Below are 18,875 nucleotides of genomic sequence, written 5' to 3' on the forward strand. Positions count from 1 at the left end.
CATGTCATCTCTTTGTAAAACACTAGACCATGTACAGGAAAGGGCTGTCTTCTCTTGAAGTGCTGGCTATACTCTATTCAGAGACTATGAAGACCAAATTTCTTTGTGAAACGATTACACATATTTTATGAAGCTGTGCTTGCCACATCCAGTTACTCTTTTCCCCTGAAGGTCTGAGTACTATTAGACGGATCAATTGTAGTTACAGGCACTTATGTCACAGAAGTTACCTGAGATCACACCCTATCATCACAACAAGAGACTAAATAAGCCAATACTAGAAACCCAGTGACAGATACCTCTTTGGACCCTTCATTCTCTTGTAGACCCCATTTGCCATTCAGTCTTTGTAAGGCCTTTACATCTTACATAGTTGTTAAAAGCAACTTGCATTTCCCACCCCCACCCAGCTCCCTGAAACGCCAGCTGCCCCAGTGAAGTACTGGTTTGTTAAGAAAAGTCAATAAGCCATAAAGTGACACAGTGACTTGCATTGTTTCTTTCAATCCAGCACTCCTTGGCACTATCACAAAGGTGGCAGTCACCCGTTAAAGCAAACAGAAACAGTAGTAGATTGGACAACACTGAGCAGGTAAATGGAGGTTAACACAAGGGACTCCTCCCTGGAAGCCCAGGAACACTGCTCAACAGCTCTCAGAGGGTGTCAGGTCCTGAGCCTCCCAAGCTGACCCTAACAAAAATGCCACTTGGGCATACACGTTCATTTTTGGTGACCTGCTCATATTTATACCACTGATGTGTGAGTCTCTATACACCAAGCACTGTGTTAAATTCTTCAAATGCCTCATTTTATTGAATGCTCCCAACAAACTTAAGAAGAGGATACTCCCACTTTTATAGCATAAGAAACCAAAGCAGAGAGTCATAAAAATTCCACTCCAGGTGACCAGGGCATGTGGTGGGGAGTTAAGGTTCAACCCACTATTGTCTTATGGCCAAAGCCCGTAACACAGAGCCCACCTTTGACCCGTGAACCTGTCTGCTGTAAGCAATCATGTTCAATCTCAGCCCCCCCCCATCCCCCGCTTGTGAGGGTCTGTTACAAGGCATTCGTTTGCCATTTCAAGATACTTACTTAAATAATTTGAGATAATCTGCGAGTTTAGGGATGTCAGTAATGTCCTCCTAAGGAGAAATATGAGAGTTACTAGCAGGAACTTCACAGATGGAGCTGCAAGTTCACACCTGTGGCACCCAGCATGTCAGTCACTTGCCACAGAGACTTAAAATCTGAATCAATGAAAATGAAATAAAATGAGAAACTGAGTTCCTTAGTTATGTAAACCACAGTAGTCATTGCTGGGGCAAGTCAAGGGGCAGGGGGAGTGGAAATTGAATGGGAAGCATGCAGGGACCCCTGGGCAGGTGACAAAGTCCTGTTTTTTAATTCTGGATGGTGACTTGGTTGACAATATTATTTTGTTAATATGTATATTTGTATGTGTTTTAACTCTGTGAGGATAAGAATATGAAAAAAAGTAAAAAAAAATAATAATCAACTGGTACGTCTTACACCTGCGTGTCATTCAAGTTGAAAATCCGAGTTAGAAATGACTTTAATGTATGAACAGATCTGTATGAACATATATCTTTTGTAATTTTAAAGTTAAAGTGGGTAACTCTAGTAACGTCAAGGTCACTGATTAAACCTGGAAGGCACCTGGTTCAAAGTTCATTCTGAGGTGGCAGTTGACGTCTGGCTGCAGCATATAAAGCTACAGAGGGAAGGAAGGAATTTCTTGTTTGTTCCAAGAAGATTAACTTCCTGTTACATATTCAGTGTAGGAGGCAGGCAAAAAGGAGCTCCAACTTCTGCTCGGGCAGGGCTTTGCTTTGTGTATTGAGAAACCAACTTCTTGTTTTAAGGCAGTTATTGGTAAGAGGATTCTGAGTGAATGTGAAAGAATGTGGCGACTCATTTAGCTCCAGTTTCAGCGGACCCACTGCTTGGATTCAATGCGATTAAACCAGTAATTATTCCCTTGGTTGAAGAAGTTAAAACAAGAGTGCTCAGTGAGAGAATCAAACCAGTGCGGCATTGCGATTGCAGGGCTGAATCCAGCCACCTCTGGGGTGAGGGTCAAGAGTGATAACCAGTTTTCATTCTGAGGTATGACTGGAGGGTTTTAGTTTCTGAAATAAAAATGTTTAGGAGTGTTTGATGATATCCTAAAACCTTCCTAATGCTGTGACCCTTTAATACAGTTCCTCATGTTGTGGTGACCCCAGCCATAAAATGATTTTTGTTGCTACTTTCTGTGATTTTGCTGCTGCAGTTAATCGTAATGTATTAAATAACTGATATGCGGAGTATCTGAGATGCAACAGCTGTGAAAAGGTCGTTCAACCCCCCAGAAGAGGTCACAACCCATAGGTTGAGAACCATTGTTCTAGAGAAAGGCCATCCTCCCTGCCAGCCTTACTCAGTGGTAACATACGACCGGACACCAAGGCTTTTAAAGCCTTTTCTTCACCCTCATGGGTGCCCTGTGCCACAGGCTGTATGGCTCCTTCTAGATAGTGTTGTGGAGCCCATTGAAATTTCTCCACATACAGTGCCCAGGAAGAAATGGAGTACAACAGCTTCAGTTGGTGGTGATAAAATTCTCCTAATGGTCTCTTGTAGAGCTAACCCAAGAGAAGCCAGTTCTTGCCAACTTTAAGCCTGTCACACGTGCAGCGTATTTTTCTTTTTGAAAGACATTTTCTCTTAGCTTCAATCTGCCCTTGCTAGAACAAATTCTGAGTTAACAGAAGCATTCATACCAAAGTGGTGTCCGCCTTCCCGCCTTCAAGGGTCACTTCCAAACTAGACAACGCTGCTTCTACCTCGTCAACCTCAGACTTGGTTGCAAAGTCCTGTATTTCAGCACACAGGGACAGCTTGCTGATGTGATACTAAAACATAAACAGAGGTTTTTATTTTTATTTAATTACTTAAATTAATGTGTGTTCTTGAGACAGAATCTTGCTAAAGGTTCTAGACTGTTTAGGCTAGTCTCAAACTCTCTAGGCAGCCTAAACTGCCTTTGATTTATGATCTTCCTGCCTCAGTTCTCCCGAATGGTGGGATTACAGGTATGCCCTACCTCACCTTGCTCAAGACAGAGGCTTTAGAAATGTTACAGCCACAAATGGATCCTTAACCATCTCTTCTTTTTCGAGGAGAATTTCCCTCAAATCCTCAACACCTCCTGGAAGGAAGTTTGTCTGTGCAGGAAAATGACATCTAATTAAACTAGTTGTGAGATTTAGCATTAGTTCTGGTCAAACCTAGCTCTGCCTCATCACTGTGCCTGTGGAGGCAAGCGACAGGAGATGCAGAATAGTTGCCTTACACCGTATGTGCACACGAGAAGATGGCAAGGAACATTTTACATGGAAACCTACTCTCCTAGTTTTCATTTTTCTTCAACGAAACAAACAATGCTTTAACTAGAACAAACTAAAATTCTTCCCCCCGCCCAGGAAAAGCTGCAGACATCGTATAACCTGCAGGGCTGCAAAGATCAACATTTCTTCTTCTGTGCAGTCGATTTCCTCCAAGAGAACAGCCCACCTGGCTTGCTCGTAGAGTTGGTTTATTCGGACAGCATCATACTAGAGAAAGAAAAAGGTATATTCTTGAGGACCGCACTGCCTCACACTTGGGGGCCACTATGTCCCATCCCGGCCCGGTCCATGCTGCTCCAGGCTGCCAGTCAGGGTCTAGCAAGAGAGAGTGTGGGGATGGAGGGGAAAGAGACAAGAAGAATGGAGACAAGATAGGGTGTGTGGTCAAGTCTCTAGTCTTGTTTATTGAAAGGAAATCCTGGGTATTTATAAGCACAAGCAGGGAAATAGAGCTGAAGACATTTTACCATGTGCACCTTGCAGGTGGGAGCACTAAACAACAAAACAAGATATGTGGGATAAACAAGGTATTTATCAGAGTGTGCTCAGCTGTTGTAGGCTGTTGAAAACAAGTCTCTTGTCAGGGTATATGGCTCGAGATGGCTACAAAGATAATAGCCGCTTTCTGCTAGAAGTCGGCTCCCAACAGTGTGTGTGTGTGTGTGTGTGTGTGTGTGAATCTATTTATATTTCATAGCACAGAAGTTCTTGAATAACTGAGGCTAATCTCTGTGAATCACATGTTCTAAAGTCTAGCTCAGGCAACTGCAAAGAGCCTGCTATCTTCCCCTGCCCACCGCTCCCTTTGACTCAGTCTGAGGTCGGAAGGAACTAAATATTTAGTTTTCCAGAGCTTATTCAAACAGCCAAATCAATCCAGCTCAGGTTCCACGACTTTTCTTCTCTGTATCACGTTTCTATTGAGAGTAAAAACAGGCACTAGATAATAGGTAGTCAAAAATGAAGCTGATCTTCAAACTCCGCCAATCAACAAAGAATATTATAGTCTTTTAAAATGGAACTTTACACCAATTATTTAAGTAAACTAGAGGAAGTAATAAGTATTGTCAGGATAACTTTGAAAAAGAACCACATTGAAGGAGATATACTAGACACGCAACACAGTAACCACAACACCATGGCACTGGTTTATGATGGACTGGACAACAGTTACTAATGCATATAATGCATATGTATGTGTATATATATATATATATATATATATATATATATATATATATATTTACTAGAAAGTAAAAAAATATACAGTGCGAAAAATTCATGGGTATTCAGGGAACAAAAATCCCAAACAAGAAAAAAAAATAACACCACCCCACATGAGTTGACAAAGGGATTAAAGAATTTAAAATACAAAATCTCAGTGTGGTTCCACCTCATACCACTGTGATGATTCCAATCTGAAAACCAGGCAATAACCAGAGGTGGTGAGGACAGGGTGCAGTTAGAACATGAATCTATAGCTAGCTTTAACATGGGACAGAGAAACCAGAAACTAGGAGCCAGCAGTTTGACTCCTATAGACAACTGAGAGTGAGAACTCAAACAGATTGAACTTCTTCACAGAAACATTATCCACAGCAACATGGATGTTCATCAATGAACAAGATGAATAAAAGAACATGCACACAATGGAATGACATTTACTCCATGTGGGAGTTTGAATGAGAATAGTCCCCATGAGCTTATATTTGACTATTTAGTCCCCAGGTGGTGGAACTGTTTGGAAGGATTAGGAGGGGCAACCTCATTGGAGAAGGTATGTCACTGAGGGTTGGGCTTTGACGTTTCAAAGCCTATGCCATTCCCAGTTAACTCTCTCTGTCTGTAGCACCATGCCTTGTTGGTGTGTGCTATGTGAAGTTGTCCTTCCTCACCTACCTAAGGAATTCTCTCATTGTCTTTAATAAAAGTCTGATGGACAATTAGCTAGGCAGGAAGTGGAAGGTGGGACTTCCTGGGAGGGAGAAAGGAGCTCTGAGAAGAAGACAATGGAAGGCATTTTTGCTAGGAGACATGAAGGGAGACAGATATAGGCTTAGAAGGTACAGCTAGCCACATTGACAGAGCTAGATGGTCAGGTTAACTTAGATGAGCTAGTCCAGAGCCTGCCCAGATAAGGCCTAAGCTCTGAAATATTAAAAGCTCTCTGTATGGTTGTTTGGGGAACTAGTTGGTTAAGGAATAACTGCAGCCTTACTAATTTTCAGAGCTAATATATACAGAATATTAGTAACTATTGTTTTAAACAATGTCTGCTACTATGTTCCCCCACATGATGGGCATGGGCTCACCCTCTAAATCTGTAAGCCCTCAATAATCTCTTTCTTCTATAAACTGTCTTGGCCATGGTGTTTTGTCACAGGTATTGAAAAGTAACAGATATTTGGCTTTTGTTTGTTTATTTTTATTTTTTGAGACAGGGTTTCTGTGTAGACACTGGATCTCCCTTTGTAGACCAGGGTGTCCTTGAACTGACAGAGATCTGTTTGCCTCTGCCTTCCAAGTGCTGGGATTAAAGGTGTGCTCCACCACTGCTCAGCTGATTTTTGACTTTAAAAGGAAGGGACTTCTGATTGATGCTGTAACATGGATGAGTCCCAAAAGATGAAATATTTGAGACATGCTCTAAGGAAAAATAGTGCATGATGGCATTTATATGTACCTCCTAAGTTAAGCAGATTCATCTATCCAAAAAGTCAGAAGTAAAAGATTTGGTCATTGCCAGGGGCTTAGGGAAGGAGAAAAGAGCTGTTGTTTAATGAGTAGCAGTTAGGGATGATAAAGAAAGTTTTAAAAATTATGGACATTAATAATACTTGCACAACACTATGAATGTGCTTGTAACACCGTTACCATTTACGAGGTAATGAGTAATATGTCTACTATAAAGAATAAAAAAATCACAAATTTGTGCATAAATGATTATAACATTATTAAGAATAGTAAAAATGGACATAATTCAGATATTCTTTGATGAATTAATAGATATATATAGTATATAAAATAATAGAATATTATTTGGTAACAGAATGAAATACTTGTACTGCTACAATATAGATGAACTTTGAAAACATACTATGTGAGTGAAATTAATCACAAAGTTCTTCATGCTGTACAATTCTACTTATTACTTAAAAAACTCTTTGAGGCAGAGTCTCATATAGCTCAGGCTGGCCTGGAACTCTCTATATATTATTTGAGGATGACCATGAACTCCTCCTGCTTTCAGCTCCCACGTATGAGAACTGGGATTACAAAGATGAACTATCACACAAAGTTTTCTGTGGTGCTGGCAATGGAACTCAGTGCCAGGCAAACACCCTATCAAAGGAATTAAGTCCTCAGCCAGAACAGGCAAATCCATAAAGAAATTAGTTAGGTTCTTGCCTGGGGCTGGGAGGATTGAATGGTGATCAGGAATGCTTGCTAATGGGGTGCAGGCCTTCTTATGGGGTCATGGAATGTTTTGAAACTTGACAGCAGTTATGGTTGAACAATTCTGTGAATACATAAAAAAACACTGCACTGTGCATATTGCACAGGTGAATATATGGTCTTTAAATAAGTGGAGGGAGTCTTCCGTTTCTCTTCCTTTCTCCCCTTTCCTCCTTCCCTTCTTCTTCCTGTTTTTACTCTCTCTTTTTGGTTTTGGGATTGAACCTAGAACCTGGCACATGCTAAATGCATGCTCTACCATTGAACTTCACTCCCTAGGGAGGAGGTTTTTCGTAAGACAAGATGCCTAAAAGTTATGATGTATGATGCAGACTTGACATATAAAATTAAGAATTTACAATGAAAAATACCGTTTAAAGGCTATAAGAGAAAGACTGAAAGAATGTATTTCAATAAGTAGAAGAGATAATATCCATGACTCCAAACCCATGAATGAACATAAAAATCAGACAATCCACAAGGATAAAGAACAAACACAATCAGGTGTCTCACAGAGAAGAGCAGATGGCCATTTAAACACTGGAAAAGATGCCCAGCCTTATCATAAATTAGAGAATTCTAACTAAAACAAGATGAAAGAGTTCCTGTTCTTTTTGACTGGCCTGTTAGATATTGATGGCGTCTGATGTTGTGTGACAAGGAGCAGCAGGTACTCTTTGCTGGTGTGGTCATTAGGAAGGCTATCTAGACACAACTCTTAATATCCTCCTGCACTTCGATGAGTATCTAGACAGAAATGCAGGCACTTACCAGACACTCTGGTAAGAATGTTTGTCACATTTGGGTCCCAACAGTCTATGGGCCAGCCTTTCTTTGATTATATTTCAGTTGATAAATGAGCAAATTAGACTATATACGAGCATGAAAGACAGCTCCAAAAAAGTAAAAAGCTGCAAACTCAAGGCATGGAAAAGCTCCAATCTATTTAGGGAATATAAGGCTCTGGAAATCTGGTAAAATATAGGCTAATAAACATGTGTAAAGAATCTGTAAGGATGGTTAGCCGTGAAAGTGTGGCTGCCCTTAGGAGAAAGGTCAAGGCAAAGGATGATTTTCTTCTCTGTTCTTTTGAAGAGAGTTTAATGTGTATATTTTTTGTGTATATTTAGGATTTTAAACATGAAACAATGGTAAAATATGGGTTATAATTTGGATTTGTGTGTGAAAAGAGCAGCTAATTTATCAAACATCATAATTTAACAAAAACTTGCAATATAAATATATGTTTACTGGCCATGGTTCTCATGCCCTACATGAACTCTCCAGAACTATTCATCTGTTGCTTGTCACTTTCCACCCTCTGACCTATAGGTCTCCCTATTGCCTATGTTCATGTTAAAGAAAGAAAAACTGCCAGGGCTGGCCCCTGGCACATACGTGTCCTCCAGACCCGTCTGTGGTGTGGCAAGTGTCAAGATCTCTTTTAACTCCATTCATATATATGCATATAAGACTTCACAGAGTTTATTCATTCAGGCTAAACATTATTTTTTATTCTAAATAACCTGTCTTTGCATTTCACTTAAAATAATCTCAATTGTGGTAGAATATGTCTAACAGAACTTGTCTTGACCATTTAAGATAAGATGCACGGTTTAGTGGCATAGGTACATCCACGATACTGTATCACCATCACCACCACAAGCTCTTCAGCTTGTAAGACCAAAATTCTATTCTCATTAAATCATAGTTTTTATGTTAGGTTTTGTTCTGTTTTTAGAAAATGCTTTTCTAATCTCTCTCTCTCTCTCTCTCTCTCTCTCTCTCTGTAGTAGTGTGTGGGTGTGCACGTGTGTGTGAATGTGGTGTGTGCTTGTGTGCAGTATGGGCATATATTCGTGTAGGCATATGAAAGCAGGCCAGAGGACTGTGCTAGTATCCTCTTCCATCACTCTCTGCCTGTTCCTTTGCGGTAAGGCTTCTCCCTGAACACAGAGTTCATGGTTTTTCAGCTTGGCTGACATCCACAAAGCCTCAGTGTCACCTCTGTGTCTGCCTGCCTCAGTCATGAAGTTATAGGCCCATGTGAGACCATGCCTAGTTAGCTACTTGGGTGCTAGGATCTAAACTCAGGTCCTCAGGGTTGTGCAACAAGCAGTCTTAATCACTGAGGCACTTCTCCAGACCCATTTGAAAGAATTTTTTTAACAATAGCCATACATTATATACGTAGAAGAAATAAAATTGATAAAGAAAACATGAAGGAGAAATGGAAAATACTCAGAGGACCTCAGTAGACTCCGGGTGAGCTGGTTAGCACTGGCTTATCTTTCCTTTTGTATTAATCTTATGCCTGTTAAGAACAGACGCACTAGGGAACGTGTAAATGTGAAGCAAGCCCAAACCAGTGAAGAGCCCTGATCATGGTAAATAGGAAAGCTGACATGCTGGAACCACAGGCACGTGCCATGACCCGTGACATCCAGAGAATGAGTTTTATAGTACATAAATTATTGTTCAATCAAGGCTTTACAACTAAAAGAAATTCACATGTACAGTACACATGAATCCAGGTGAGGTGGCATATGCTTGTCATCTCAGATACAGGGGAGCCTGAAGCAGGGGGATCATTTGAGCACTGGAGCCTGGGCAACATAGCCAGTCTCCTCTCAAAAACAAACAAAGCTAAAGCCAAGCAACTACTAACACACCACACACCCACACCCTGTTTTAAATCATATAGACAAAATCTAAATAGTGATGGCAAAACAGTCAAAACTTACATTTGACCAACAAGGCCAACCTAGATGTTTGTCAGCCCCTCAGTCCTAGTATATCTAGTTACTAATACTTCAGAGACTCAGTGGGATAGACTGCTCAGCAAGGCTTTCTTCAGAGTAGTTAATGAAGATTTTAAAAGTGTAATAGAAGCTCCCACACCTGAACATCTTTACATACTCCACAAGCCAAATAAAATAATGGTGTGTAAGATACATTAAACTACAATTATCTGCAGTTACAAGTTAACAGTAGGAGATCCATAGGATCCTGAATAAGGGCTCAATGCTGGCCAAGCCCTGTCCCCAGAGCTGTCCAGAGACTCTCTATTGATTCTGCCTAGCTTTGAGGTTTCCCTCTCAGAGGCTGGTTTTCCCATGAGGAGCTGAAGCACATCTGTAAGTCATTAACAGGCATCCTGTAGGTTTCTATCTCTGAGAATACTTTGATCTCTTCTCCACTGATTTAAGAACAGCTCTTTCTTCCGTGGATATGCTGGATAGTTTTATGTCAACTTGACACCAGCTAACGTCACTAGAGAGGAGGGGGTCTCATTGAGAGAATGCCTCTAATGGTCTGTAGACAAGTCTGTAGGGCATTTTCTTAACTAGTGATTAATGGAGAGGGCCCAGCCAATTACGAGTGGTGCCATGCATGAGCTGGTGGTCCTGGGTTCTCTAAGAAAGTACGAACGTGTCATGAGGAGCAAGCCAGAAAGTAGCCTCCCCAACCCCCATGGCTTTGGTGTCACCTTTTGCCTCTATGTCCCTCTATGTGAGTTCCTACACCGACTTCCTTTGATGAACAGTGATATGGAAGAATAAGCCAAATAAACCCTTTCCTCCCCAGGTTGCTTTGGTAATGGTGTTTCATTACAGCAATAGTAACAACCAGGACATTGGGTATGGGCTACCCAGGTTAATGCTTAATCTTCATTTTTCTGTCTCCTGGTTGAGACTAAAGCTAGAACCTCACACCTTGGAGGGCATGGATGGATTCTGCCATCACTGTTATGTATATTCCTGTTTCTGTCTGTCTCATTAGCTCAGTGAATGCTTTCCCCACATGTTAACCATGACACGCACAGGACAATAAACCTGTATCATCATTTCCATGTTCTCAAGAAAGTTTACTATTTAATCTGACCACAAAGTTCTCTGACTGCTGGGAATGGAGGTCAGTATCCTGGGGTCCTCTAGTGTTCTTAATGCTTACAAAACTTGAAGATAGTGTGGACTTTCAGAACTAGAAAAGAAAGTTTCTTTTCTTAATTTACGTTTTAAACATACTTAAAAGTGTTCACAAACAAAACAACAACAACAACAACTACAAAAACCCAAATGAGCTGACACATTCTCTTTATCAACAGTATGGTATAAATGTATCATAATCTACTTAAGCAAGTCTCTACTGATGGACATTTAGGTGGTTTCCAGTCATTTTTAAAGACCAATGACACAGTAATAACCCATAGTAGTAATATATAAAGTTACATAAGAACCACTACACTATGAATAAGTTTGCAGGTCAAAGTAGAGTTGTAATTCTGATAGATATTGCCACATTGCTTTCCAGAGGCTAGATGATTTTGCATTTTGACTTACAATGACTTGTGAAACCTACTCTGGGTTTTATTATTTATTCAATTAAGAGCACATTGTTAGCATTCCTTCTAGGCTCCGCCCCACAGTTACCTGGCAATGGCCAGATGTGCCTGACTCACTATAAAAGGGGCTGTTTGCCCCCTCCTCATTCTCCTACTCTCTTACCCTCTTACACTCTTACCCATTCTCTTCCTTCTCTCCCCATTCCCCTCCCTCCTTTCTCCATGTATTCCTGACAGATCTCTCTGTGCTCTCTCTGTGCTCTCTCTGTGCTCTCTCTGTGCTCTCTCTGTGCTCTCTCTCTCTCTCTCTCTCTCTCTCTCTCTCTCTCTCTGCCTTTCTCTATCTCTACTCCCTCCTCAACTCCCCTTCTCATGCCCTAAATAAACTCTATTCTATACTGTATCCATTGTATGGCTGGTACCATGGAGTTAAACTAGGGATAGGGCTTAAACATTAAATCACAAAGCCCCCAGCAATAGTTATGAGAAATCTCTTTCTGGGTTGTTGATCAGGGGAGTCTAAGAGACTCCTAAGTAATATAGGTTATAGCTGTCACTCTTGGTTGCCTCCCGGAAGTTGAAGGTAAGTCCCTGTTTATGACACCACAATATTTAATCATAGGACTCAGAGGATTAAGAGCTAGCTGTGACCTGAAATCCTTCTTCCTGGAGTATTGTTTTTATAGTACCAGAAGGTGCTATGCAAAACTCCAAGAAAGAAAAGCAAGTAAAAGTCTATATCTATGAATCACAACAATAACTAGCATGGCAAGATAATCTTATAGTGCAATAGTGGTACTCATATCTTGGCTGTAATCAACAGCTCTCTAATTAGACTTGAGTCTCACTGAATAGGAGAGATCATGTTGGTACTGAAAACCTAGGATAACCTTCTGCTGTCACTTTCCTAGACCAGTATAATTCCTAACTTCATTTTTACACACACAGATAAGTGTAGCTTTTATCCCCCATCAAAGAAGGTTATTTTGCCACAAATGGAGACCATTACAGGTGTCCACAATTGGTCAAAATGCAGATGACAACTGACCATAGGGTGCTGGCCCCAGGTGATACATCTACAACCCATCTCCTGCACCTAAGGCTCAGGCCATTCTGGAAGCAGGAGTGGAAAAATTGCAAGAACCAGATGACCAGCAAGTCTGCTATGAGATGACAGGGAAGCTACACCCGTGAAATTTCAACCATGTATATGCCTTGATAAGACCTGAACAATTTTAACAACAGCTGACTTTCCAGCATGGATGGCATGGATGTCTCATGGGACTCCATCCGTAGATACGGAGCAACAAGCAGTTAATGACTGCTGAGAGAGGGAGATTTAGTCTTCTCCAAGGATGAATCCCTTAATTGATTATCCAGTACCAAGTGATCTACCTTACACCCACACCCCCCCACACACACACCCCCACAGAGAGAGAGAGAGAGAGAGAGAGAGAGAGAGAGAGAGAGAGAGAATATGGTGTTTTATTTTGTTTTGTTCATTTTGTTGTTGTTTGTTTTTGGAAGAAATTAAGTAGGAAAGCCAGGGAACTGAGACTGGCCATTGAAAGCTACACGTCAACCAAGAGGGCAGAGGTGTTGTTGCAGGGGAGGAAAAGTGCAGAGAAAGGTAGAGGCAGGCTCCTTACACAAAGGCTCAGAGAGAAATGAAGAAGAGCAGGAGGCACAAGCCCTGAGCCGGGCTGATGCGGGGAGGTTGCCTGGCTGATGCAGGAGGTTGCCTGGCTGATGTGGGGAGGTTGCCTGGCCACACAGAGACCAACCACACTGTTTCATTCTGTTTTCTACAATGGGTCAGTTAGCTACTGATGCTCAACTCCACAAAACGGCTTTCCTGTAAGCAGGAAAGCGGTAGAAGTCCAAAAGACTCATCTAAGCTCTCATTAACTTTCCTAATATGCATCAGGTAGAGATTTGCCAGTGCTCTTTACTTAGGTGGTCTCTTTGTGCTAAGGCATTTTATACTGTGGTGGGGTGTCTTGTGTGGGCCACCTTGTGGTCCTGGCTCGCTCTTAGGAAAGAAAGTGTCCTCAAGCACATCAGGAAAGGAAAACAAAATGAAACAAAAGAACGATTTCTTACTTTAGGATTCAAGTCGAAGAAGGTGTAGTATTTAAATCTCAACAGCAGCTGCTCATCCTCCTGGATGCTTTGCTCCATGAGGGATCTTGAGGAATCCAGCCAACTAGGAAACACCAGGTTAGGATTTAAAAACCAGCTCACTTTCTATACATACACACCACGCTGAGTTACACATGACATAAATCCATGGGCACGGGCAGGGGAAACAATGTCAATGAAACCAGTGAGCACATAATAGCTTATATTTGCACCGTACCTTACCGTTATATTCTTAATGACACGTGAAAGGGCTATGAGGGTTGAGATCTAGCGTTTCTCTTCTTTTTTTTCTTTTCTTTTCCCTCCCTTGTTCCCTCCCCTTCCCTCCCTTTTCCTTCCTTCCTTTTCTTTTCCTTCCTTTCTTCCTTCCTTTTTTTTTTTTTTTTTTTTTTTTGAGACAGAATTTCATGTGTATTCCAAGCTGGCTTTGAACATGCGATCTTCTTGCTTCTGAATGCTGGAATCATGGACACATACCATCATGTCTGACACTACCTCAGTGTAGCAGACGAAGTGACCATGTCTCTGTGAATTTTATGATCTATGCGAGGGTCTAGCTCCATGGTGGAGCCAGCACGTAAGTCCCTGTGTCTACCTGCCGCCCTGTTGCTCCACTGTGGTCAGCCCGAAGCTAGGTCTAGCTTAGCCAGTGTGCAGTCTCTTGACAAGCAACTACACAACTGCACAGCAAAATAAAATTTAAAACTCATAATTCAAGGAACTTTGTAATTTTGTATTATGCTGTATTTGTGGCTATCTTGTGCATGTGTGGCCCATGGGTCGTGGGTTGGACATGCCTAGTAGATCCTTTTGCAGAGATGGAAAAAAAAAAAATCACATGCTTTGCAATGCATTAACCTCTAGCCAGATATGGCTACTGAACAGTTAAACGTAAATAATGTCACATCTTAATTCCTTTTTAGTTTATTTATTCTATGTATGAGTGCTCTATCTGCAAGTACAACTGTGTGCTAGAAGAGACCTTCAGATCCCATTATAGATGGTCATGAGCCACCATGTGGTTGCTGGGAATTGAACTCTGGACCTCTGAAATAGCAGCCAATGTTCTTAACCACTGAGTCATCTCTCCAGCCCTGCAACTTAATTTTAACTAGGGAGAAGCATTGTTCTGTAAAATACAGTGTAAGCTGGGTTTACCACCTTCAATGTCTCCAACAGGTTCATAAAGGGCACCATGCTTATAAGCTACTCTCTACCTACCAAAAACTCTTTTCACACATGTAACAGCAAGAGTCATAGCTACGAACAGGAAGACATTAAGTTATTTGAATACAACAGTTTTGTCACCTTTTAAAGGTATTAAGACCACTCCAGTCCTTTTCATCTTTTTTTTTTTTTTGTCTGTTAAAGTTAGCCTTCTGAATTTTTCTAAAAAGCACAACATTCATGCCTATAACTCCACAAATTAGACAGTCTCCATCTCTTTGACATCTCTTAGTGCACGAACACCAGTTCAGACAGGAAGAAGATGGAACCCCATCCTTACCCTGCATTCATCTTGGCTTTGTCAACCAAAGATCGAGGCTGGAACATGTCGGCGAGGACATCTGGTGAAGGAGGAGGTTGGCTGAAGGCCAGAACACTGCAGTTTTGCTCTGTCAAAGGGCTGTCACCAAACCAAGTCATAGTGGATAAGGCTGGTGTCCCGTTGATAGGGTCATATGTGGGTGTCATAGTCTTACTGTACAAGCCAGGGCTTACTATGAAGCAAGGAGAGAGACACGTTGGTAGGTGATTTATCTCAGGAATCTTTAGAAGAGGTTATACTGAAACAATTTTGATTTAAATGTGCCAGGAGTCAGGATGGTAGAGAAGTCAGTTACATACAGGTAAAGATTTTGTCTGGACCTTCCAGTCCTGAGATCTCAAACATGTATGTAAAAGTTTCCAAAAACTCAACACAGATAAATGTTGGCAAGTAAACCTTTTCTAACCATTCAAAGTCCTCTTGTCTTCTGGTGCCAGTAGGGAACTGAGAACATAGACACAAAATGTCTCAGACAGCAAAGGGCTGTTTTTAAGAACATGGTAACTGCTTACCTGACTCTCCCTCTGAACACTGCTCAAATCTACTTTTTACTCTTTGCATTGGAATACATTATATAAGAAAGCCCCTGATATTACAAGAGAGCTAGTGAAGTTGTATTGATATGGGGAGAAAGGATATATCTTCTCAGAATTTTTACCTGCCTTCCTTGTACAAGCCAATGAAAACATTGGCTTAAGAAAGAGTCACACAAAGACAAACCAGAAAAAGAGAAATATATTTAAATGATATGAGTTGCCTTCTTTCTAACATTTACTTTTTCACTCACAATTCATGGTTATATATGTACTTGCATTTTACAACATATGATACACAATCAAAACCATGAGTTACTAAGCATACCGTTGTAAGAGTCTAAATTTAAAACTTCCTTAAACTTCCCTCCTCAACTTGTCAGTTGATTCTTCTTTGCTTGAAGAGAGGGAGGGGCAAGAGAAAGGAAGAGGGAGACACAGAGATCACCTTTGTTGCTTCAAGGGTCCTGGTGCGACTCCTTTAGACTCTTATCCAGTCAGTTCCCAAACTGGTGTGTGTGTGTGTGTGTGAGAGAGAGAGAGAGAGAGAGAGAGAGAGAGAGAGAGAGAGAGAGAGAGAGAGGTTTTCTTTTGGGGTCTACAGTCAGAAGCTGACGCAGCAGCCTCTCACCTGGGGAGCCCGAGCTTGTTGAAGAACTTTCTAGGTTCAGGACGTCTTCAATCACTGGCTCTTTGCTATTTTTTTCTTTCTTCTTTTTCTTTTTACAATAGTCACTAGAAGGCTTTAATAATGAAAGTTCTTCTGGCCTTCTGATATCTGAAATAAAACAAAGTAACAACTGAGAAAAACAAAAAGCAAGAGAACTAAAGAGAAAAAGAATCCCTTCTGAGACTCATGGCTGTTCTGTGTATTTGACAGGCCTCTGTCAGGCTGGGGAGATCTTGACAGCAAATGGGATCCATTGCATCTAATTTGAAAGAGAAAAGGAACAAAGTTCCCCAAGTTAGGTAAGGATAGCAAACAGCGGTAGGAGGTTCAGACTAGTGAAACTTCTAGTTGATTGTGTTTTAACTTGTGATGAAGTTATTTCAAATGCACGCAGAGCAAAGGGGGTGGTATCATGCCTTCACCACAGGCTTGCCAGCGAGCTCCAAGCACTGTCAGTGCTGTGCTACCCACGAGCTACTGATTTTTCCCTCTTCCCCCCCCCCCCCCCCCCCGGTTTGTAAATAACCACAAAGGGTCCCAACATCATTTTTGACATGTGGACCATTGACTGTGCAATCTTTCTTCCCCTACACAATGGCCATCATTTCCTGCCATCCCTTGGAGGTGTCCTCGTGTTCTGTTTTGCCTTCTGAGTCTCCATCTTTTTAATGTGTGTCAACCTGACTCCCAGTAGTTTGAGAACATCTGGGTGTCTGTCAAGAGCTTGTGCTGCCTGCTAGCCATGCTGTCTGTACTGTGTACCTCCAACAGTCCACGTGAGAGGATTCATGCTCCCCACAAAGAGCCTTCAGCGGTAGGCTCCTTCTTTGGTACCTTCACCCTCCTGGAACAGCCGAGGATGTCTATACTGCCTCTCAGAGGTCCTGGCTGCCTACAGTGTGACACTGGAAGCTGAGTGTCTATAATCTCTCTTCCACACAGTATATCTTAGCATCAGGACCTAAGTTCTAGATTCCTTATCTCAGAGTTGGCTTTTGAAGACACCAAGCTGTGATAACCCTTCCTTGACTCATCCAACAGTGCAACTGTAGTCAGAGCTGCTGATAACCCACTGAGAAGCCTTAATTTCAGCTATAATCCAAGGAAGTGGCTGCTTTAAGGACTCTGGTACCTTCTCTCCCAGATCCTCTCATCCAGTCAGTTCACAAACTGCATGGTGTTCAGAGGTCTGAGCAATGCAGCTGTCTCTCCATCAGCCAAGATGTCTGACCATCAGGTTACAAACACACCTGGGACCATTTTATATACATCTGATAACTTAAATATTATAGTGTAAGCATTAAACATACAATAAGAAACCAAAGCTCCACTGACGATTGGTGCCTCTTCTGTTTCTCAGGGGAAACTGCCATACTGCTAAATCGATCTGAGCCAGTGGTGATAGATGTAAGAACCGTGATTGGAGACACTGAGCAGAGCTGTCTCTTAATGTGTCTTCAAAGCCACAGTCAGAGAGGAGAGCAGCTGACTGCTTGCCCTCAACTGTGATGTGTCACCTGGTCCCTTCGGGGTGTGGGAAAAGGCCTTTTCATTTGGTCTGTTACTTGATGTTGGAACCCTCACTAGAATACTACCAACCACAAGAACAACAACATGCCCTTTAGCTTCACATTTGCCTACCACATGTCAGGGACACTCTAGGAACTTGTGCTCCCCAATGGAATATTCCATGTATTGAATGGTTCACTAAACAGCCACAGAGCAGCCAGTGTGTGCCGGACATTGATATGCAGAGTTAGTTAGTGTTTCTGACCTAATCCTGTTTCAGGCCATCAGAACCCTTCATGTCTAACATGGACATTCCTAAACTTGTGAACACCTTCCTTCCTTTCCTCTACCTCCCGACCCACTTTAATGCTCTCTACGCTTCCTTGCCTGTTTGCTGACTAGCTGTCTCTGCCTGTTTCAAAGGGCAAGATGCCTGCGATCTTCATCACAGAATCAGCCATACACTGTGCTGCCTGCTGCACCATAGGGCTCAACAAGCATTTGTTGAATGAATGAATGAATGAATGAATGGATGGATGAGGGAGAGGGAATACTCAGTGAGACATAGTATTCTGTGTTCACATGCTGGGCGATATTTAATGTTCTTGGTACCAAAGAAGACACCTACACATTTAAAAATGTAGGAAATAAGAACCACTCATAGTACAAGGGTCCCTGTTTCTATGGTGTATCATAAAGAAAAAAATAGAGTAGTGTTGTCTCTGTGATGCTATACCACGAGACACTAATTCATCAGGTAAGCCTGGTGGCACATGCTGGTAATCCTAGTATTTTTTAGGCAAGAGGATCACAAGTTTGAGGTAAGCTTTGGCTACATAAGATCATATTTAAAGCTGGGCGGTGGTGGTGCACGCCTGTGATCCCAGCACTTGGGAGGCAGAGGCAGGAGGATTTCTGAGTTCGAGGCCAGTCTGGTCTACAAAGTGAGTTCCAGGACAGCCAGGACTACACAGAGAAACCCTGTCTCCAAAAACCAAAAACCAAAAACCAAAAACCAAAAAAAAAAAAAAAAAAAAAAAAAATCATATTAAAAAAAAAAAAATAAGATTAGCCCTCTATTCATAAATATGTTTTATGTGTAGGTGTGTATAGTAAATATGTAGATGTTTGTGTGTTTTCAGGCACATGTGCACTTGTGTGCACATATGTGTAAGGCCAGGAGATATCCTTGGTGTCAGTCCTCAGGAGCCATCCACCTTGTTTTATTGAGATGGGGGTCTTTCACTGGCCTGAACC

General features: G+C 41.7%; 1 protein-coding gene across 1 annotated transcript in view; it reads right to left on the bottom strand.

The window, feature by feature from the left end:
* Window positions 1-18,875, bottom strand: part of Fermt1 (FERM domain containing kindlin 1) — a 43,960-nt gene that overhangs the window by 18,183 nt on the left and 6,902 nt on the right. Inside the window, exons 5-10 of the mRNA XM_034496958.2 lie at window positions 16,071-16,217; window positions 14,865-15,078; window positions 13,319-13,421; window positions 3,514-3,621; window positions 2,788-2,919; window positions 1,097-1,146 (exon numbers count right to left, since the gene is read on the bottom strand). Of these exons, the coding sequence (XP_034352849.1) occupies window positions 1,097-1,146; window positions 2,788-2,919; window positions 3,514-3,621; window positions 13,319-13,421; window positions 14,865-15,078; window positions 16,071-16,217 (754 nt within the window). The remainder of the gene's footprint in view (window positions 1-1,096; window positions 1,147-2,787; window positions 2,920-3,513; window positions 3,622-13,318; window positions 13,422-14,864; window positions 15,079-16,070; window positions 16,218-18,875) is intronic.

The sequence above is a fragment of the Arvicanthis niloticus genome, chromosome 2 (assembly GCF_011762505.2).
Source record: "Arvicanthis niloticus isolate mArvNil1 chromosome 2, mArvNil1.pat.X, whole genome shotgun sequence".
Classification (NCBI taxonomy): domain Eukaryota; kingdom Metazoa; phylum Chordata; class Mammalia; order Rodentia; family Muridae; genus Arvicanthis; species Arvicanthis niloticus.